Source organism: Euleptes europaea, chromosome 4 (genome assembly GCF_029931775.1).
Source record: "Euleptes europaea isolate rEulEur1 chromosome 4, rEulEur1.hap1, whole genome shotgun sequence".
Classification (NCBI taxonomy): Eukaryota; Metazoa; Chordata; class Lepidosauria; order Squamata; family Sphaerodactylidae; genus Euleptes; species Euleptes europaea.
Genome location: NC_079315.1, coordinates 60,549,051 through 60,572,364, shown reverse-complemented (window position 1 = coordinate 60,572,364; position 23,314 = coordinate 60,549,051). Strand labels below are relative to the sequence as shown.

General features: G+C 41.6%; 1 protein-coding gene across 1 annotated transcript in view; it reads right to left on the bottom strand.

Moving 5' to 3' along the window:
• The window catches only part of LOC130476577 (uncharacterized), a 61,036-nt gene that overhangs the window by 29,875 nt on the left and 7,847 nt on the right, over positions 1 to 23,314 (bottom strand). Inside the window, exons 5-8 of the mRNA XM_056848528.1 lie at positions 18,478 to 18,556; positions 10,472 to 10,560; positions 4,877 to 5,023; positions 266 to 317 (exon numbers count right to left, since the gene is read on the bottom strand). Of these exons, the coding sequence (XP_056704506.1) occupies positions 266 to 317; positions 4,877 to 5,023; positions 10,472 to 10,560; positions 18,478 to 18,556 (367 nt within the window). The remainder of the gene's footprint in view (positions 1 to 265; positions 318 to 4,876; positions 5,024 to 10,471; positions 10,561 to 18,477; positions 18,557 to 23,314) is intronic.

The following is a 23,314-nucleotide window of genomic DNA, read 5'->3' as shown; positions in this document are numbered from 1 at the left end:
GGCCCATGCAATCATGAAAACAGCAAAACTTTACCCACCTGCAAGGCAGGGGTTTGGGGGAACTCCCAAATATGCAAAAAAGAAAAGAAAGAAAAAAGAAAGAAAAGACCTCAGCTTGTTGTTATCTTCATTAGCTATTCTTATAAGAATCAGAGAATGTCAATTTGTTAAACCACAATTTGCTCATGTGTTTCATTTTATTTGGACTGTTAACCAATGATTAAGCTAAAATCAACAATAATAACAACGATAGTAGATAACGAACCTGGCACCAGGGGATGAACCAGAGGTTTTGACAGGGGTCCAGCTTAAGGATACTGAAAAAGAACACATATGACATAATAGTAACAATGAAAACAAATTAGAATTATATGACAATTATATAAAATTAAATGTATTTAGTCAAAATATGAATGTCTTTTAAAACTAAAATATATGCTATTTTTTGAAGAAGAAAAAAAGGATAGCTAGTCATATAAAGAATGGATCTAATGGGTGCCAATAGTTGCAGAATGCATCTAACAATAAAATTTGAAAGTCCAGAACTGTGAAAATTGACATTTAAAGGGTAGCCCTAATTTAGAAAATAATGAAGCCAAGTAACTTCTATCAAAGGGGATTAGTGGATTAACAAGTCCATCGAAATAAAAAAATAAACTTTCTTGTTTAAAAAGGTAAATCTGTAAGTAATTTTTTGAATTTAAGCCCTTAAATTTACAAACGGATCCATATAGGAACAATATCTGAGTTTTATCTTGATTAATTTTAAATCCCGAAACTTCACCATATTGCTTCAATACTTCCAATAAGTTGTTTATAGATTGATTCGGGTCATTCAAAATAAGTAATAAGTCATCTGCAAAAGCTCTCATTTTAAATTCTTGTATGTTTACTTTGAGACCGTGGATTACATCTGTATCACGTATCTTGCAGCATAAAGTTTCCAAAGTCAAAATAAAAAGCAAAGGAGAAAGCGGGCATCCTTGTCTAGCTTCAAAAAGGGATTCTTCAAGTCATCTTTAAACGTCTTAAAAAACAGAGCTGTAATTCCATCTGGGCTAGGTGTTTTATCTATCTTCTGTTTAGATATTGCATCTTCAATTTCTGTTGTTGTAATGTTGTTCGGGAGTTAACTTGTTAATATTTACTGTTCTCAAATATTTATCCTTTCCCCCCCCCCCCCGGAAATTGAGTCTCTTTGATATAATCTAGTATAGAAGGATACAAATTCTTTCTGTACCGCTGTTGTAGTATAAACCAGTCCTTTTTCAGTCTGTAGTTTACTAATTATCTTCTTCTGCATAGAGTCCCTCAATTGGCTGGCCAGAGGTTTACCTGGACGATTAGCATGTTCAAAATATCTCTGCTTTGCATATTTCGTATTTTTATTCATTTCTTCCATAACCACCAAGTTAAGTTGATGTTTAACAACCTTAATCTTTAACAAAATATTTTCCCTCTGATCTTCTTTAGATTCCAAAATAAGTTGCTCTAAATTTTGTAATTCTCAAAGTATATCATTTGTTTGTTGTAATTGTTTCTTCCTCCATGCAGTATTCTTCTGTATCATAAATCCTCTCAGCACAGCCTTAAAAGCATCCCAAATTATATTTAAGCTGGTTTCTCCATTCATATTGATCTCAAAAAAGTCTTTGATAAGAGTTTGTATTTCTTCTCTTGTTTTGTCCTCTCGTAAAAGTCTATCATTTAATCTCCATCTGAATGCTTGTCTATTATTCCATTCAAAGGAAACCGGATTATGGTCTGAAAAAGTTCTAGGTATTGTTTGTACCTTGCGTAATTGCGTAAATATAGATTTACTTGCCCATATAATGTCAATGCGGGAGTGTGGATTATGTCTTGAGGAATAAAAAGTATATTCTTTCGATGACATATTCATTGTTCTCCAAATGTTTTGAATTTTAAATTCCTCTGTAAGTTGAAAAAACGTCTTAGGAAGGCATCCTTCCTTGTCATCCTTGGCCTTTGATTTTTTTATCCAACGCACAATCTATAACTCCACTGAAATCACCCATTAACAATAATTGTTCTTCTGCATGTTGCAGTAAGATGTCATGAAGCTGCTTGTAGAATTGTGCCTTGCCCTCATTAGGTGCATAGATCCCTACCACCAATGTTTTTTGGCCTAATATTTTGGCTCTAATTATTAGTATTCTGCCCTCTTCATCTTTATATACGAGTTCTGGAGCATATGAGACATGTGCATAAATAACTACTCCTTTAGTTTTTGTATTTGCTGAAGAGATGAAGATTTGCCCCAAGGAGTTTCTTTCTAGGTACTTTTTGTCTTTTCTGGAGATATGAGTCTCCAGCAAACATATTAGAGAATATTTTTGTTTCTGTAAAAATTTGAAAATCCGTCCTCTTTTCACCTTTTCATTTAAACCATTCACATTCCACGAAATAACTTTAGCCATATTGTCAGAGTCTTAATATATAAATTTTATAATCCACCAACTGCGCCTTTTTCTGAGTCATCTTCTTCTTCTTGGCTTGAGTCTTGTTTCTGATCTGGTGTAAGGCCTGTGAGTTCCCTTCTATATTTTCTCAGAAATTTTCCAACATCTTCTATTGTGGTGATAGTGTATTTCACTTCTTTGTAGGTGAATGTTAATCCTTGTGGAAGTAGCCATCTATATCTTATTCCACTTTTCCTCAAAGTTGCTGTAAAGTCTTTGAAAATATTCCTTTTTGACATCAGGTGTCTTGGTATATCTTTGAGGAGCATTAATGCATTCCCATCCATGACTATTGGATCTTTATAGTGCTGTTGCATTATTATATCTTTCATCCTGATATCATAGAAGGATATCATGATATCTCTTGCCTTTGCTCTCTTCAGTTTAGGGGGCAAGGGCATCCTGTAGATCCTGTTAATTGCATGGTCTAGTTCTTGTTCTTCAATGTGGAATAAGCCTGCCAATGTTTTCACCAGTGATTCTCTTGTAGTTCTACAATCTTCAGGTAGATTTCTCAAGCGTAGATTAGGTTCTCTGACTTTCAAGTCCATCATAGCAAGTTGATCTTTCATGGTTTCCTCCTGTGTTTGTAGTTTTTCCAGTTGTTTTTCATGACTTTCCACTTTTTTCTTCACTTCTTTATGTTCTTCGGTCATTTTCTTGATAGAAGCATCCATTGTCATCATATTAGATAGCATTGAAGTAACCTGAGTCTTCATCTCCATCATTTCTTTTGTCACAGTATCCATTTTTCCAGCTAGCATCTCAGTTAGCTGGCTCATTTGTTTTTCCATTTGTTTAGTAAAAATATCAGTTTGTTTGGCTAATAGGTCTTGTGTCTTTTTATCTTGTTTCTCCATTGTTATATCTATAGAAGGTTTAGAGATTGCAGGACTATGCAGTGATCCAGAACGTTGCCTTGGAGCTGACATATAATCTAGCAGTGTTCTCAATTTAAGGATAGGTCTTCAGTCTTTTAAACATTGTTTCCAGTGTGTGGGTAGTTTAGAACTTTGTTCTAAACATAATCGCTAGGATATATCCAAAAATACCTTATTGGTATTTTCCAGATATATTCAGGTCTCCAGATGGTATATGGTATTTTCAGAGATACTGGAAATGGGTCCTGAAAAATCCTGGAAATGTTTGGGATTAGCCATGAATATCAGGAGCCAGTGTTCGAAGGCTCCCAGGATTGTTTTTCTGTCTTTTTCTTTCTTTCTGTGTGTCTGTGTCTTCCCAGGCTTGGTATCGGCTTGCTGTGTTGGTTTTGCTTTGTCCTTTTAAATTGGTTTTGTTGGTCTTGCAACATAGCCATTCTTTGTGCGAGTTGGTTTGGGTTGGGTTTGCAGTAGATTCTTGGGTTTGACATAGCCTTTAATTCTTGGATTGTACTGTAGCACAGATTCTCTGATTTTATATTTGTTCAGTTCGCAACAGCATTCCTATTCAGTTTGACTTGGATGATTCTCTGACTTGGTTTGGATTATTAGGTTGTACATTTGTTGTGTTAGGCTTGCCACATTGTCTTGTGCTTCTTCCAGGATTCCCTGGTTCTGCATTGGCTCTTTATGCTTCTTGGGACTGTCTGCTTTGAGAGGCTTTTTGCCAGGGATCATTTTGCTTGCTCTTATATCTCTAGCTATTCTTTACCTTGGAGAAAGCATGAAATCCCCTCCCCACATAGCAAGCAAAGGAGGATGACTGGGGGGCACCTTGTTCAGAGGCCCACACTTGAAATCTGTAGGTTATTTAAAGGACAGGCACCACCAGGTCTGGTGCAATTTGGTCAAAAACAGGCCCTCTGGAAAAATTCCCCATAGGGTATAATGAAGCCAAATAATATTGGAAACCCCCCCCAAAAAAAAAATATGTGTGTGTGTAAAGTGCCTTCAAGTCGCAGCCAACTTATGGCAACCCCTTTTGGGGTTTTCATGGCAAGAGACCATGTGTGGTTTGCCAGTGCCTTCCTCTGCACAGCAACCCCGGTATTCCTTGGTGGTCTCCCATCCACATACTAACCAGGTCAGACCCTGCTTAGCTTCTGAGATCTGACAAGATCAGGCTAGCCCCAAATACCAAACCAGTATTTGGAACCTGGAAAACCAGAAATACCAATATTTTTCAGCTCCCTGATAACAGGATCCAAAAAATACATTTTTTGAACTGCACATCCCTATTTATTCCCTAATGTTATTCAATTAATATCATGCCTGCTGTAGCCATACTCATGGACTGTAATTAGTTGTAATGTATCAATTGCTTCCAGAAGAAATTAATTCTGTACGAATAAATATTTGTCCTTGTTGTTGGATCTAAGTTGCCCTATTGAATAAATGTGAATTGACTAAAAATGTTCTATCTGCATTTTCTTAGGAGGATTTAGCTCTACTTACCTGTATTGAGCATGTACAGGTCATCAACAGCTTTTCCATACAGTATACCACCATAGACATAGATGTTTTCCCCTACTACAGCTGAACTATGCTTGAGAGTCTGGGGTGCAATACCTGTGGTTGTTATCTTCTGCCATGTTAAAGAACCTTAAGATAAGAAACCAGTATACATTAGTCTTATGTTTATCATGGGAAGCAGATTTTTCCTCTTTGCTAGCTCTGCATCTTCCAGATAGTGTGATTCAAACATGAGTAAAATAAATATTATGTAGCAAGTATGTTTCTTCTATTTCAGCATGTCTCTGGCAAATTGAAATTAAAAAAATGAATTTGGATCTTTTCTCCTCATTATCATCTATGACAATGGGAGGGGCTGTGGCTCAGTGGTAGAGCATCTGCCTGGCATGCAGAAGGTCCCAGGTTCAATCCCCGGCATCTCCAGTTAAACGGACTAGGCAAGTAGGTGATGTGAAAGACCTCTGCCTGAGACCCTGGAGAGCCGCTGCCGGTCTGAGCAGCCAATACTGACTTTGATGGACCAAGAGTCTGATTCAGTAGAAAGGCAGCTTCATGTGTCATGTGTGACAATATTTAAGCCAATTCCACCGAGAATACAACCTCCATTTCACAAATAACCCTTATTTCTTTTCAATAAGAGATATACAGCTTATTCGTGAGCCTTGCGGCAGCCTGAGACAACATAGCTGAGGTGCCGCTGCAGAGCCTCAAAAGAAGTTTCCCAGCTGCCGCAAGGCTTAAAAAAGCCTTTTTTAAAGGATAATAAAGAAAACTGGGCTTTTTTCCCCATAGAAAACAGTGATGCTGCACCAGGAAAAACCTAGCGCAGCAATGCTTTTACTGGAGTGGGTGTTCTCGAGCTGGAAGCTACCATCAGCTCCACCTGGGCTTTGGAAGCTACCATCAGCTCCACCTGGGAACACCCAAGTAACGCCCCCCCCCCCATGCCAGTGCCGCATATCTCTTCTGGGATTAAGGTCCCGGAGAGACTGCGGCATTGGAGGAGTGGCATGAGGCTCCGTGGCACCTAAGCGCTGACAGAACTGCCCCCCCCCCAGCATAAGTGCCTCTTATTTCATATTGAGGCCACTTACGCTGGCGGCGGGGTCACACCACCTCCAGAGAACTTTCAGCCCCTGCCTCTGGAATGCACTGATAGGCATTGAACTGCTCTTTAACTGCATTGTTCAAACAATCTTTATCATTGATTTCATAATGAGCAATGAGAGTGAGGAGTTCTGGGATGATAATGGGGAGTTTTTAATGTGTTGCCTCTGGTTCCATCTGGGCTACCCAGCTGCTTTTAGGAAACAGAAGGGATGCTTCTTGTTATTCCTTATGCTGCCCTTTGCAAGTATTCAGCATGCTCTGACAAAAAGGAGCATGATATAGATACAAATGAAGAAACATTTGAAGCACCCGATTGGCCCACTTGCTTATGAGTCCATCTGCTAGTAGAGAGGGTTCCAACTTGCTGCTTAAAAAAGCAGACTGAAGTCTTTCCCAGCCAGCTGATCTGGTTTGAGGAAGGGTTGCTGTAGCCTTTCATTGGGAATAGTTCCACAGCCTGGGAGGAGCTCCAACTTGCAATTTCAGACAAGAGACTAAAGCCTTTTCTATCCAGTGAAGCTGTCATGAGCACTAATACAATGGACATTTTATTGGACTAGCACACCTGATGCAATTGACACTATAAAAGCAACGTCATTTGGCTTGTCTTCCAATATACCCATCTGTTTTGCCACAAAAGCATCATAACACATCTTGCACTACCTTCACACACACTTCAACAAAATGTTTCACAGAATGCATGTAACACTAAAAATATGATACATAATGTCTGTATGTATACCATGCTGATATTTAATTTTTTTAAAAATCTAATTTGTATGCTTTCATTGGCTTTTTTTTTTTTTTTAAGATAATGAATTCTTCAGGGAGAAAGCCAATAGGCTGTTCCAAATTAATCTTCTATAAACCACACATACAATTTGGAAGCACTGCATTTACAAGAACTCCTGAGGGCAAAGGAATTATCACTGCTTTGGCAATCAATACATGGAGTTTCCCTTAGATTTTTTTTTCTCTTAATGGACGGCAGATGGTGGCTTCCTGCATTCCCAGTAGGCTCAATATAGTTTTCCCAGGATTAAACCCTTAGTAGAAAGCCAGCTGTGGTCTTACACCTGTTCCTAAGAAGTTCTGGGAGATCAGCACAGTCTGAAACTCCTGCATAAGTCTCAACTGGGTATCTCAACTGGATGAACAGTGCTCTGAACTGTTGACATGACAACTATGTGGATGAGCCTCAGAGATTTATCTGTTCATTCAAAATATTTATATTCTAGCTTCTTCTAAAGGGCACAAGACAGCCTACAATGATATTTGAAAGCCTTTCTCTAAAACATCCACATGTATAAAATTATGCAGATCTGGGGAAAAGAACATTTGCTTCTCAGAAGGTACTCAGAGTTTGTTTTCATTGTAAGATCTTAAAACTATAGCCAAGATTGCAGGTTGGAGTTGCCACAAGCTAAACCCCAGCATGTTAACGTGAGCTCCCTTCTGGAACTAATCAGTGGGATTTGAAATATGGTACATTATGACCTGGCATTCAGTACTGAGTAAGCCTTTGATTTGGAATGTCCTCAGCAGGGAATCTAGCCCAGGAGCTCAATCACCTTCAGCGAGAGAAAGGAGCAAATATCTAAGAGAAGCTGTTAAAATGAGCTACATAACTTTTCAGTTTTCAAGGTACCATTATAAAGCAAGCTCCAGAGATTCAATGGCAATAGAATTAGTCCAAGGGCATTAATCTTTACTTCGGTCAATTATTATGACATGTACAAGTGTGTGTGTGTGTGGGGGGGGGAGCCGCAAAGATTTGCAGGGAGGGCATTTCACACACACTATTTCTTCTTTCTCTTTTCCTCCCCTGAAAGCCCTCATAGCCTCTTCCTTTTTGCTGCTTTCTTCTCAGTCACCAGCCAACCTAGCTTTATTTGCCTCTCCCTTCCTTCAGCTTTCCCTCCTTTTCTCTGGTAGCCTCTCCCTGGGGAAACTGTGGAATTCCAGGTGCTGGGCCTGGCTAGGCTCAGTTGCAAGGCACCAGCTGCCAGCCCAGTTGTGTGGTGCTGGCCACTGGGCTAGACCCAGTTGTACACTGGGAACTCTCGAAGACTTGCATAGGGCACCTCACTTTCCCCTGTATATCCCCTCCCACACATTTTTCTCTTTTCATCCTCCTAGCAACCCCCATATTGTCACCTTTCTATGCTTCCTTTTCTCCTTTCCATCCACCAACCTTTAATCTGCTCCCCATCTTCAGCTATATTTATTTACTTCATTTATATCACACCATTTTCCGCAATGGGGACCAAAGCAATTTAGAACATTCGTGTCTCCTTAGGGTTCCAGCCTCCGGGTGGGGCCTGGAGATCTCCCACTACTACAATTGATCTCCAGATGACAGACATCACTTCCTCTGGAGAAAATGGCTGCTTTGGAGGATGACTCTGTGGCATTGTGGCCTGCTGAGGTCCTTCCTTATATCTTATATCTCCTCCCAAGCCTTATATCTCCTCCCAAACCCTGCCCTACTCAGGCTTCACCCCCAAAATATCCAGTTTTTTCCCCACCCAGAGCTGGCAACTTCATATCTCCTCCGTTTTATCCTCACAACAATCCTGTTAGATAGGTTAGGCTGAAAATATGTAACTAGCCGAAGGTCACACCGTGAGCTTCTGTGGCAAAATGGGGATTCAGCCCTGGGTCTCCCAGACCTTAATCTGAAGTTCTAACCACTACACTACACTACACTGGCTTTCATGGGCTGCTGTTGAACAATAGTGAACAGCTGGGCCTGTGTGAGTCACCCAAGTCAAGTGGTAGCACGTTGCCCAATAGTTGCTGCCTCACCTGTCACCATGAGTGCTCTTGCAAATTCCAAAACAGGCCTGGAAAGTGCACTGCCCCTCCCCCTGCTTTTACAGACAGAAACTGAGGCCTGAATTCTGGCAATACCTTTGTGGTTGCCTAGTAACAGCCAATGAGAGCATTTGTTTCTTAAAGCCACAAGTGCTGCTTGTATTATTTAGAGGGTGCTAACTCACCATTTTTTAAAAAAAGAATTCATACTTTCCTGCAAATCTGGGGCTTTCCAATTTTGTAGAAAGCTCTATCTTGTCAGTCCATGTCTCCAGTATTTGGATTTAAGTATCCACAGATGCAGCAATGTTGAGAATTACATATATTGACAAATGGGACCCCACAAGGACTTGCACAGTAAATCTTATTTCACTCTCCCCCACTATTTCCTCTTTCCCTTCTTTGAAAACCCCCATAACCTCTCCCCCTTTCCTGCCTCCTTCTCTCCTTCCCGTCTACCAACTGACCTACCTTCATCTCTTCTCCATCTTCAGTTTTCCACCCTTAGCAATGCCTGGCACCCTCTACCCAGGAAAACTATGGGTAGAGTCTGCCTCATCTTGTCTTGCATGGAGCTTGGCTGGAACGGGCACTGCCATCTGACTTGCCTCTTGTGAGGGTCAGCTGGGCCAGGCATCATTTGCCTCACCATGTGTGGGGCTTGACGTGGGTGTCACTGTCTGCATTGCCTTGTGTGGGGCCTGGACAGGCTGGGTGCCAGTGTCTGGCTCACCTTGTGCAGGGGTTGACTGGGTGCCAGTGTCTGCTTTGCCTCGAGCAGGCTGAGCCAGGCATTGCCCCATCCCCCATCTTGCCTCTCTCATGTAGGGTTGCCAGGTCCCTCTTTGCCACCAGTGGGGGTTTGGGGGCGGAGCCTGAGGAGGGCAGGGTTTGGGGACTTCAATGCCATAGAGTCCAATTGCCAAAGTGGCCATTTTCTCCAGGTGAACTGATCTCTATTGGCTAGAGATCAGTTGTAATAGTGGGAGCTCTCCAGCTACTACCTGAAGTTGGCAATCCTACTCTCATGGGCTGCATTCTGTCTCCCCTGCTTTGCCTCAGGTTGGGTGGGTGCTATCTCTGCCACCTGGAGTGGGGCTTGGGTGGGTCAGGCTCAGCCCTTTCACCTTGTGGACCCTGATCAGGTGGAAAGGCGGCATAAATGTTTTAAATAAATAAAATAAATAAATTATGTCGGAGGGCTGGCTGGTCTTGGGGGAGGGATCCATTGGCTCACTGGGAGGCATCAAGAAGAGAAATAATAAATAATCTCACCAGAGGGAAATCTTAAATTTCAAGCTAGAAATTCAGATATCCCATTAGATTATTCTGCTTATATTTTTAAAGCTTGTAATGTTAAATCATTTCAGCTTTTAGCAAGCTAGAAGAGTCCCCTACTCACATACCTCCCCTCTGCTGATGATACACTGCAAGTACATTGATTGCAAGTTTTAGAAAAAGGGTAGGATCACCAGAAGACCTGGTTGTAGCGGTCACTGTTGACTCTAAACACTAATACATTAAGATAATAAATGCCTTTTATGTAACATGTGCAGTACCCTACTATTATTGAAATAAGAGCCCCTTTGACTTGCCATTAACTAAATGAACTATAAATCCCTGGCAATCTCATTCTGTGTTTTTACTCACCAAGATCAAAGGTGTAGACTTCTGGAAGGCACAGCTCAGCATTCTTACTTGTACAACCTCCAAATAAATATATCTTGCCTTTTACTACACTAGAAAGCAAAATTGAAACTTTATAGTCAGTCATAAAATATCTTCCCCACAGTTAGAATTTTGTATATAAAATATATGCAGTCCACGTTGTTTCCTAATGGACTTTACTAAGCTCTACCCCTTTCTGTAATTGTATCAATAATCTAGATTCAGATGGATTTTTACTTTCGACCAACTCTTAACAACGGTGCAACATCTTGCATGTAGACCTGGAAATTGGCTGACTCAGTGGTAGGATCCTGTGTGTGTGTGTGTGTGTGTGTGTGTGTGTGTGTGTGTGTGTGTGTGTGTGAAGTGCCGTCAAGTCGTTTCCGACTCATGGTGATCCTATGAATCAAAGTCTTCCAAAATGTTCTATCTTTGACAGCCTTGCTCAGATCTTGCAAATTGAGGGTAGGATCCTAAACTGCACTAATGAAAACAGGTATAGAAATACCAATTCAGCAGATTCCTGTTTGAACATAGTATCACCTAACATTGTGATTGTTGCTGGCAGTTATGGAATGAAGATGCTAGCTCTGATGATGAGAGTCAATGGCAGATGATTTGAATAAGAATTGGTGTAGGGGGTGAACGGTCAGGAAAAAACGTGGGGAGATAAGTTAAAATGGTGATGAAATAGGTGGAGGTTCTTCAGTTCTCAGTGCATTGAAAGAAACAAGAGGATGTAGAATAGTCTTCATTTTTCAAAACATTATCCTGGAATTTAATTATTAGGGTGGAAACCACAAAACTGATTTATGTGGCAGCTGTCTTGGCATGTTGAGGCATTTGTATGATAACTCTCCATGTGGATCAGACCATTTTCTTCCTGCCACTGCAAATACCCAAAAGAAAAAGGGTTGCAGTGGTATGAAAAGAAACAGCACCATCTCCATAGTGTGCAGCTCCACAAATATCGCACCAAGCAGTGACAAATCAAGCCATCTTAGAGAGTCCTCCACATGTAACCAACCTCTTAGCAAGCAGTGGGACCTGGAAGTAGGAAGATGGAAGATTTTTAAATACTGGATTCGAGTCCAATAGCACCTTAGAGATCAACAAGATTTTCACAGTATGAGCATTCGAGAGATATGTGGGAGGGAGTTTTGACTCTTAAAAGCTCATACCCAGAAAAGCTTGTTGGTGTCTAAGGTGCTACTGGACTCAAATCTAGCTTTTCTATTGCAGACCAACATGGCGACCATCAGAACATTTTTAAACCCTATAAGCCAGGGTCGTCGAACTCAATTGTTAGGAGGGCCAGATATGACATAAATGTCAATTGGCCAGGCCATGCCATGCCAGCCTGAATCGAGAGTGGGGGTGGCTGCCTCAACTGGCTCATGGGCCAGATAAGAGTTCCCAAGGGGTCAGATCCAGCCCACGGGCCTTATGTTTTGACACCCCTGCTGTAAGCCATTCTTTGCCTAATGGAGGCAATGGAAGATATATTGAAATAAACTAGCTACAAATATAAATTCACACATGCCTTTAAAGAAGGGAAATAATTACTATTTGGGAACTGATGATTTATTGGCAGAAGAGGCGCGAAATGCCCCATGTGGCTTTGACAGCTGTCTGCTCACAAACTTTAATAGAACTCTCTATATTCTTGCTAGCACCATGCTAAAAAGCTTGTCAAAAATGGATCTGGTCTTCAAACATAAAAGAACCAAAAAACAAAAACAAATAAACTACCACCCTTCTTTTTATTTAAATAAAAATAAGAATTACCCAAAGTTAGTGTATCTACAAGTTAAATGTTTCCCAGGCCTTGAAGAAAATGGTTTCTTATGAAATAAAATTAAAAATATGCACAAGCAAAACAATATATTGCATAGCTATCTTTTTATACACCCACTACTGCAAAAGTGCTTCATTATTCTTCTTTGGACAAAGTATATTCTTTGGACAAGCCCAATAACTTCATTAAAATCATAATCAATTAGAAGAAACAGATGATTATACTATTAAAATAGTTTAAATTGTTCCTATCAAAATATATCAGTGGTGATTATTTTTAACAACATGATTAATTAGGAGTCAATTTAAGAAGAGTATTTTTGTTCTAACGGTCAATATTTTTTTATAAATCCTAACTCTGCCAAGTACTATAAGTCACTGTGCCAAGGAAAAAGCTGATAGGATCTGGCATGAGGGTCACAGTGATAGTCACAAGATCTGGCACAATGCAGTTCCTTGTCCATTGCTGTGGTGCGACTTCTCTCTCAGGTCCTGAACTGTCATTTTGAAACACATTGGGGAACCAAGCTCTAGGCCTGAGATACTCCAAGGTTCCCTGAAAAACACACACATCATGCTCTCCTTTTAAAATTGAAGCTGAGATAAACTCTAAAAATGGTTGAAGATAACAAAACACCGCAAAAAAATGGAAGCCTAGTTCCAACCATAAGTACTACTTTGCCAAGAACTATAAAATTATGAATATATTAAATATATTCCTGTCTATCAGTCCATTATAGATGAATGGACAACAAAAGCAAACATTCTGAATTTTTTGTGGATCACACTCAGGTTTACAACACTTATCCTGACTCCCACTCAACTTTTCACTCTAAGATGATTAGGTTTGCCAAGCCTGGCTTGGCCACCAACAGGAAACCAGGGGAGGGGAACATGGGGGGCAGTGGTGGCTGATGGCATGATGTCATTTTCTGGAAGTGATGTTACGCCTAGCTAGGAATTGTGGAAAGTCTATGGTAAACCACAGTTTTCAGCAATTCCTAGAGGATTGATGTTACTTCCAGGGGGCTGGCAACCTAATAATGGATAAGATTTTTGGAGTGGAATGGGGTGTAAAACTTTAATTATAATCAGTATTGTGAGCATAGCTGGGAAACTCATTCTTGTAAAACTTGCTTTTCACTCTCTTCTTATTTTTACTCAGTATAGTTAACATGTTCTCCATATGGGTAAATACCTATTTGAAAGGAAGTGGAGGAAGTAACATAAATCACAAACAATGTAAAACAAGCGTGCAAAGAATTCATGTGCTTAACATACGGGATCGGTTAAATATACACACTGGAGGCAGCTCAATCAGATAATGTCTGCTGCCTAGAACGGCACATAGTAATTGCTCTCCTTCCTGTAATTCTAGAAGATTCTTTGATTCCATTTTACTTCTGAGCCACCAAAGGTTAGTATTAAAATATGAGGCATGATCCGATGTATACATACCCTAGATTTCATAGAGTTCAATTAAAATTACTACTAGGCTAGTATCCATAGGACTACAATCTAATTTTAAAACACTGTAGCTCTCATACTAGAGTCTATGTAATAGAGGTTTTACCTGATGAAGGCTGGAATAATGAATAATGTACAAAAGATGGCTTGATAAAACAGACATGTAATACTATGAAAAAGGATCCACTAGAGAGGTGTGGCAAAAGCATGCCAAAAACACCAAACTATATTGAAACAAGAGAGGGATGAACCATTCAGCCAGTTGAAAGTTACCAGAAAACTGAGAACAGCAAATCGCTTCATGGGGCAATGGGCAAGAAAGGAGTACGCAAGCAGCACCTCCCCCCAAATCTCAGAAGTAAGTCTGGGAACAACATAGAAACAAGAAAGGTTGAGAGAGATGTCACAGACCTGATCAACCCTCAGGCTCCCTGACTATGAGGGACCCACCCTCCTTGTCCATGCGAACCTGTAAGGCAGAGCCTGAGGCTCTATTGCTTGATATGGTCTGGAACTTTTAACAGCCCACTGCCTGATGATAATCTTGTACACAGCCTTGAGCTGGGGTGGGGGGAGAGGAAATTTTACAGGTGGGATGTGCAGCAGCATCCCACAGGAATTGCTCACAGATCCCATAGGAGTTCTGGAGGGGTGGAGCCTCCAAGTGACTAGCGGAGTGCCTCAGGGATCTGTCCTGAGCCCTGTGTTGTCCAATTATAAATTATAAATGATTTGGATGAAGGAACAGAGGGGATGCTTATTAAATTTGCAGATGATACTAAATTGGGAGGAGTAGAAAATATGGTAGAAGACAGAGCCAGGATACAGGATGATCTTGACAGGCTGGAGAATTGGGCTAAAACTAATAAAATGCACTTCAACAAAGACAAATGTAAAGTTCTGCATTTAGGTAGGAAAAATCAAATGCATAATTATAGAATGGGGGAGACTTGTCTGAGCAGTAGTGTGTGCGAAAAGGATCTTGGGGTCTTAGTAGACTAAACACTAAACATGAGTCAGCAGTGTGATGCGGTAGCTAAAAAGGCAAATGCGATCTTGGGCTGTATCAACAGAAGTATAGTATGCAGATCACGCGAAGTGATGGTATCACTTTACTTTGGTTAGACCTCACCTAGAGTATTGTGTTCAGTTTTGGGCACCCCAATTTAAGAAAGATGTAGTCAAGCTGGAACGTGTCCAGAGGAGGGCAACAAAGATGGCGAGGGGTCTGGAGACCATGTCCTATGAGGAAAGGTTGAAGGAGCTGGGTAAGAGGAGAAGACTGAGAGGCGATATAATAACCATCTTCAAGTACTTGAAGGGCTGTCATATAGAGGATGGTGCCGAGTTGTTTTCTGTTGCTCCAGAAGTTCGGACCAGAACCAAGGGGTTGAAATTAAATCAAAAGAGGTTCTGTCTAGACATTAGGAAGAATTTTCTACCAATTAGAGCAGTTCCTCAGTGAAACAGGCTTTCTTGGGAGATGGTAAGCTGAGGGAGGGCACCTTGGCCATCTTTTGGGCATGGAGTACTAGTAAAAATAGATACTGGTCATGATGCATACCTACTCTCTCCAGGATCAGAGGAGCATGCCTATTAACTTGGGTGCTGTGGAAGACAGGCAGGATGGTGGTGCTGCAGTCGTCTTGTTTGGGGGCTTCCTAGAGGCACCTGGTTGGCCACTGTGTGAGCAGACTGCTGGACTTGATGGGCCTTGGTCTGATCCAGCAGGGCTTTTTTATGTTCTTATGAGTATGGGTCACTGGGGGTGTGGGGGGAAGGTATTTTGGAATTTCCTGCATTGTGCAGGGGTTGGACTAGATGACCCTGGTGGTCCCTTCCAACTCTAGGATTCTATGATTCCAAAGGGGCTGGCTCCAGGACAGGCCCTTCATAAGGCCAAGGTAAATTGACTGAGGAGGACATGCTGGCTCTTGTTTCTCAGGTTCAAAAGGAGCCAGGTCAGGAGACACAGTTCCCCCTGCTGGCAAGAATCAACTGACGGGCAGGTCTTCTACAGGAGGAAGCTGAGAACACTATACAGCTGAATAAGACTTGGGATGAGCATTTATCGTGCTCTTTCTTCAGGTTATTTAAACTCAGAGGCACAAACTGAAAGGCAGGGGGCCTTGTGTAAAGTGGAGGTCCCAAATTGATTCGGGTTGCCATGGTGGGGGAGGTGACAGGTGCGACTTGTACCTGCTGTCATTGCTTCCCAGTTTGCTTGGCTCCAAGGGGCTACAGAAATCTTCGGCGGCTCCTTGGAGCTGGGAGAGACATGAGTGTGGAGACAGCACACACTGCCTCCCCACTCATGCCAGTGCTGTTGCTGCCCAGTTCCAACAGGCGACAGCAACCTTGTGCTGCTGCACCCCAGAGCTGGAGGGAACACACAGGAGGAGGTACAGCCTCCATCTCACTGCTGCCTGGCCCTAAGATGGGTCACTGTAGAGCCAAACAGCAATGACATAAGTAGGGTGGGGGCATGCCTCCTTCTGTGCCCTGCTTCTGCCATTTGGGGCAGCAAAATGAGTTGAGCTGACCCTGTTTACTGTGACCACATTTAGATAATGGCCAAAATATGCTTTGGCAATTCAGAAAGTGCTAGAAGTGCACAGACTCCCTCCTCCCCTCACATACAGAGATTCCCTCCTCCTCTTTGTGGAGTGTGGCAACCAATATTTGATGAGACGTCCCAGTCAGACCAGTTACAACTACCATTCATCATAGTTCACCCTGAATAAGAAACCCACTTCTAGCCATGGCTTCGAAATTTCATTTAGAACAAATACTCGTTTGTCTAATTTGGATATCACGGCAAACTATAGTTACAATGAACCAGGAGGCTGAGAAAGAAGTCAGCATGAAGGCAGGACATTTCCAACAGCTGAACCATGTATATGAACTGGGTCGTTCTGTACTGCACTCAGAACTTTATAGTCTCCATATGTGAGATCATAACTTGAGCATTTTCTGAATTCATACATAAAATTAGAACATTTTGAGCCCATTCCTGAAGGGGGGGGCAAAGCTCCTTAGGAGCTAGCGTGATCCCGTGCCGGTTTAGGTGCCACCATATCACAGAATAAGGTGGCACCTATGCTGATGTGGGGGCAAACACAGCAGCATCCGAGAGCCACCAGCCCCTGCCGCCAGCGCAGCCATGTTGCCAGGGCTTTCCCAGAAAGGAAAGCCTGTGCCAGTAGGGGGGGGGGTGGGCATTCTTGGATATGGAGCTGTCTTTAGGCAGCTTCCACAGCTCTTTTGCCTGGGAATGCTCCCTTAAGCTTTCCTTAAGGGGCTGTACCACCTTTTTCGGTAGCACAGTCTCGCTGCTCTCTATGTGGCATTTCCTCCTTTTTTTCATTTTAGACATTTCGGAAAGGATTTTTTCGCCTCCGCAGCAGCCAGGAAGCCTCGAAGGCGGCGGCATGGCTGCGCCACTCCTGCCCGCTACAAACCCACCCTCCCCTTCAGGAATGGGCTGTTTGTGTGTAAACCAAAAATTAATTACCATGCTGGATTTATTCTCACTCTTGTAAGATTAACTTGAAAAGAGGAACAAGTAATGCTAGCTTGTTGAAAAGATTACACTTCAACAAAATGAACACAGACCTCTGACAAATTTCAAAGATAAAACAAGTAGAAGAAGAAGAAGAGTTGGTTTTTATATGCCGACTTTCTCTACCACTTAAGGAAGAATCAAACCAGCTTACAATCACCTCCCCTTCCCTTCCCCACAACAGACACCACATGAGGTAGGTGGGGCTGAGAGAGTGTGACTAGCCCAAGGTCACCCAGCTGGCTTCATGTGTAGGAGTGGGGAAATAAATCCAGTTCACCAGATTAGCATCTGCCGCTCATGTGGAGGAGTGGGGAATCAAACCTGGTTCTCCAGATCAGCATCCACTGCTCCAAACCACAGCTCTTAACCACTACACCAAGCTGGCTCTCCAGTACTTATGTCATTTCATGTTTTCCCACTCTTGACATCAACAGCCAAAGATGTGACACAGGGCAGAGTAAAGCTGAATGCCATGATGTCACAGTATGAAATAAGTTTTACTAGTTGTTACAGAGGAGGGGAAGGTAGAAATGTGCCCAAGCCAAGTGCTTGATCAATTTATCTTTGCTGAAAATTTCATATTTATGGTTATTTTTATAAATATAAAACAAAAAAGTGAATACTGTATTTTACTGTGATTATTCAGTTTTGATTATCTTTGAATGGGAATATAACAGCTTTGTTTATTAAATAAACCAATGGCTAAAACAAATTGATGTTCATAACAGCTGAACATATTTCTCTATTATCAGTTTTTTCTCTGATTTGTCAGCAATTTTCATAGAAAGAAATTGTGCTATTTTTATTTTTTAGTGAGTTGACAGTTAGTAAGAGGGAATGAGTAATGATCCCAAGGAGATACACATTTACTTGGAACTAAATCTGAGGCCTGAGAAGCTCCAGCCTGAACCTGCAGGTTGGCAGGGGCATGAGAGGGGAGCCAGAGGCTCACAAAGGTGGAGGGCACATGGCATCAAAGGGAGGCACGATGGGACTGGCACCAGGGGCACCGCTAACAGAGGGTGCCCATGGGGAGCGCTGCACAGCCTTAGATAGGATACCAGGCTTGGGTGGAATCTCTTATCTCAATATTGCAGTCAACAACATTTAAAATAAGAGAGATGACCTAGAGATCTATTTTGCTGAATTGCGTGCTTACCAAAGTGTGTGCCCTTGTCTTGGGCAAGGGATGTGTCCATCCTGTGGTATCTTTTCCCAAGTCAAATCTGTGGAAGTAACTGTAATTTAAGATTATCAGTAACTATATATTATATTTCTATAAATAAATACACATAAAGCAGTGATCTAAAAATGCCATTTTTAACTCCATGAACAGTTATTTTTATGTGTGATCAGCCTGCATTGTTCTCACCATTATTCTTTCTCCATGAAAGGCACTCTATTGATTTCATTTTAAAGCGACACAATTTTTTAAAATATTATTTCACTAACTAAAAAATTCTACATTTCCTATTAACGGGAGGGAACATGCTACTTTTGATATTTGCTTTGAGTGACTTTCAAACAGAAGAAAAACAAATACCTGTTTATAACACATGTTTGGGAAGTATTCATAGTTTAATGGTAGATCACATATTGCATTCAGAAAGTCTCAGGTTCAATCTCTAGCATATACTAATAAAGGATTGACACAGCAAGGCAGGAAAAGACCTTTCTCTAAGAGACCTTGGAGAGTTTCTGCCCCAGGACTAGACAACGATGAATTAAAAAATGAATGTTTTCATTCTGTGTACAGCAGTTTCATATGAGTTCATAACACACCTCTTCTACTTTTTAAAACACTTGGATACCTACTATAGCATGCAATATGAATCAAACTCAGGAATTAAATTCAAAGGGAAGTCCTGCCCAGTGGCGGACCTACATTTTTGGGGCCCTGAAGCTTGAACTGTTATGGGGGCCCCTTCGCAACCAGCAACAATAGGGCAACATCCACCAAGGTCCAAAGGGCCTTGCTGCCCTTGAAAGGGCCTTGAGGCCCAAATGGTGGAGAACAGGGTGGTGGGGTGGAGTCCTTGAAAATGGGCCATACAGTGAGCCCCTTCCGACCAGCAACAAGTTCTGGGTAACCATTGTTATCTTCTTCAGTAGGGTTGTTCTATGGCAGATCACCACAACTTTTTAATAAATTAACTACTGCAGATTTTGATTAAAATTGCTGTACTGGGTTATCTCACATGTCAGTCACTGGTGTGAATAAAAAATGTTGTAGAAGCAAAACAATAGTTATATAAAAACTCAGCAGATGGCACTGGGGAGGACCTAAGATGTCATGAGGAAGAAAGACTTGCGTCAACCATTGTAAAGGCATTACCCTCAACATGACCCATATGAATACTTATGTTGAACTGTCTAAAAAGAATTCTACCACTAGAAATTCAGTAAATGAGAAATAATCCAGGTCTGCCTCTTCCAAAAAACTCAATTGAATAAGCAAAATATATAAAAAAAATTATGCTAGAAAACAGAAATATCTTGGTAAATATGGGAACTGAAGGACTAGTTGCTAGTTAACAAAACCTGTAGAAATATCCACATAAAAATATCATCCATGCTAACTATGGACCAAGCACACCTTGACCTATACATCTTTAACACTAAACGCTAGCAAAGTTATAATCAAAAACTTACCAAAAAAGAAGAAAAAGAAAATTTGGAGGAATGAAAGTCACACCACCCAACATCAATGCGTGGAAAAAAGTATTGATTCATTCTCTAAAAGTGTGCGGTTGTCCGCAAAAAGGGCCAGGGCTTTTTCGGCCCTGGCCCCAGCCTGATGGAATGTTGTTCCAAGTAACATCAGGGCCCCATGTTCTGCAGGGCCTGTAAAACAGAGCTTTTCCACCTGGTCTACAATTGAGGGCGACCACAGGTTGTCATCGTTACTGGCCTCCCTCTCCTCTCCCTCGGGGCTTCTGATATGAGGATTTGGATGTTTGGCCATCTACAGCAGCTTCTCCCCAGCCCTGCTCCCTAGGAGTGAACACCCTCCCTTTTCAGGCAAGGCATTTTATTCCTTCTCCCCAGGACCACCACTCCCTTACCCCTGATTGGCCCTAGCCTTCCCTCCAAATCCTCTTCCACCAGTCACAAGGCCCAGAGGGTACCTGGGAGATGTAGGCCTGGTAACTTGAGACCTAGAATCATGACACAAATTTAACTAATAAATAATAATAATAGGGAGAGGGTCATCAGAGGGGGCACATTAGGATAAAGAGGTGAAAATCTGATCTTTTGGTGTTAAAATGCACACGCGAGATGAATGCAGCCTGAATTAAGAATTCAGATGTCATTTTATGGTTCTGATTGGCTCTAGCATAAGGGCTGAGCCATAGAAATATTAAGCCGTGCACCAACGAAGGATTTGAGGATCCAGCTGCCAAAATGTATGCTATGAATAGATTCTAATGAGCTCAGTGAGCCCTTACAGCTGGGGGGTCTGAGCACTGCAAGCCCCCAAGAAAATTTTGAAATTTGACCAATTTACAGGGACATTTTGAGGCCATGTGAAAAGAGCATATTCTAAAGTCAATATTAAGTACGTCAACCCATTGGCTTATGATTCTGTCACTAAAAAACTCCATCAATTTTGTAGAGAAATTCACTCATTAAAAAAAAGTTGCTTCGGGGCCCCCTCCAGGATTGGGGCCCCTGAAGCTTAAGCTTCATTAGTTTCACAGTAGATCCGCCTCTGGTCCTGCCCTCATCAACTATTGGAGTTCTTTGATAAAGTGGACAAGCATGTAGATAATGGTGATCTGGGAGACATTTGACAAGGCACCTCAACAAAGACTCCTGAGTAAGCTTAGCAGTTAGGGGATAAGAGGACCAGTCCTCTTATAGCTTTAAAGTTGGTTAAAAGATAGAGAGTAAAGAGAAAGATAAATTGACAGTTCTCTCAATGCGAGAACGGAGCAGTGGGGTCCCACAAAGATTAGTATTGAGGGTGGTGCTATTTAATTTGTTCACAAATGATCTGGTATGGGGCGAGCAGTATAGCGGCAAAGCCTGCCAATAACACAAAATTATTCCGGATAGTGAAAACCAAGGCCAATTTTAAGTATATGCTAACGGGATCTGAACTTGCTAAAACTGCCAGGGAAAGAGACCTTGGGGTTGTAGTGAATAGCTCAATGAATTTGTCGACTCAGTATGCAGCAGCAGTGAAAAGGGCAAACTCTGTGCTGGGGATTAATTAGGAAATGGACTGAAAATAAAACTGCCAATATTATAATGCCCATGTATAGAGCCATGGTGCAGCCACATTTGGAATACTGTTTGCAGGTTTGAGGCTGTATCTCAAAATGGTCATCGCAGAGCTAGAAAAAGTACAGGCAGAGTGGACAGACAGAACTTCTCCCTCTCCCAAAATACTAAAATTCGAGGCCACCTGTTAGAAACAACAACAAAAAAAACCCTCATTTTTCTCAGCCATTTCCCCTAGGCCTTTTCTGTTGTCCAGAGCACAGCCATTTTAAAATCCCCTATGCTTCTGTGCTTTTCTAAGAAGCAAATCCCTGCCAGTCTCTCTCAGAAAGAAGTATATCTTTTTGCCCCTGCTGGAGACAGCAGAAAGGACCAAGTTTATCAGTTCTGAAGGTCAGTTGTTTGTTAGAGAGAACAAGCGCCCCAAAGGCATACCCACTGAGACTATACAGTTTCTGAAATCCCGATAAAGCCTGAAGGAGAAACCATTCTGTCTTATCACATCACAGGCACGTGCAATATGTAAGAACGTATAATTGTGGGTGTTCACTCTGATGAACTATGGTACCATCAGCCGTTGTTTTGAACAGGGGTATAAGTAGAGACCCCAAAATTAGCAAAGGGAAGTCTTTTTCCACAGGGGGTGACCCTGCTGCAGCAGTCCGCCTTTGCTCTCAGCAAGTGACTGCTCAGTCAGTTAATTTTCTTGTCTCTCTGTGTGTCTGTTGCTTTGTTCTTTAGCCTAATCTGGGGAGTCAGTGTGGGGTTTTGCTAATTTCTTGTTATCTGTCTGTTGCTGAATAAACTCTGCTCAACAGTGCTGATACTGCTCCTCTTGGGGAAGGGTCTGACCCACCCTTCCTCAAAAGGCTATGGCTGTGTAATTGGATCATTGAGATAGTACTCCCCACAGAGCCAGCAGCTCAACTTTGGTCTGGTGTTAACCTGTGGAACTACTTGCTGCTGGCTGCCCCTGTGAGGTAAGACAGGACCTAACCACACCAACCCAATTTCCATACCTAACACACTCAATGAAGTTAATGGACAATAACTTCAGGAGAGATACCAAATGAGTGTTAAAAATGTAAAATTCAGTGCCAGAAGATGTAGTGATATCCACAAGCAGACATGGCTTTAAAAGGGGATTAGATACATTCATGAAGAATGTTTCCCTAGCCATAGTGATTAAAGGGAAACTCCACAATCAGAGGTAGTAAACCTCTGAATATCAGTGCTAGGAAGTAACATTAGGGGAACACCGTGGCCTCTATGCCCTGTTGCTGGCCTCCAAAGCCTGGGGCCACTGTGTGAAACAGCATGTTAGACTCGATCAGTATCATAAGCCTGAGATGTATTTTACAGGCAAAAGTCTGCATAGAAGTATACCTGCAAGAAGCTGGCTGAACTGTACATTCAGAACTAAAGAAAGATATTTTTACTAATCATACAGCATCTGCAAACAAATGATTATAAAATAGTATCCAGCCATTCTTACTATGCCGCCAATGCATAAATACCATTTTAGGTCAATTAATATCTGAAAAAATATTATCATAAAGATGTATTTTGTACAGCTATTCAGATCAGGACAGAGTGGAAAAAACCCACTAATCTTAAAAATCTAGTTGTGTCCTTTATATTGTTTCTATATACTTCCCCAATTTTATAGTGATAAGCCTTTTTTGCATTACAAATGACTGTCCTATTATAGTGAAATATGTGCAATTCCTGAGGGAGGAATAAACTCATGTACAGGCAGCTTGCTAGAA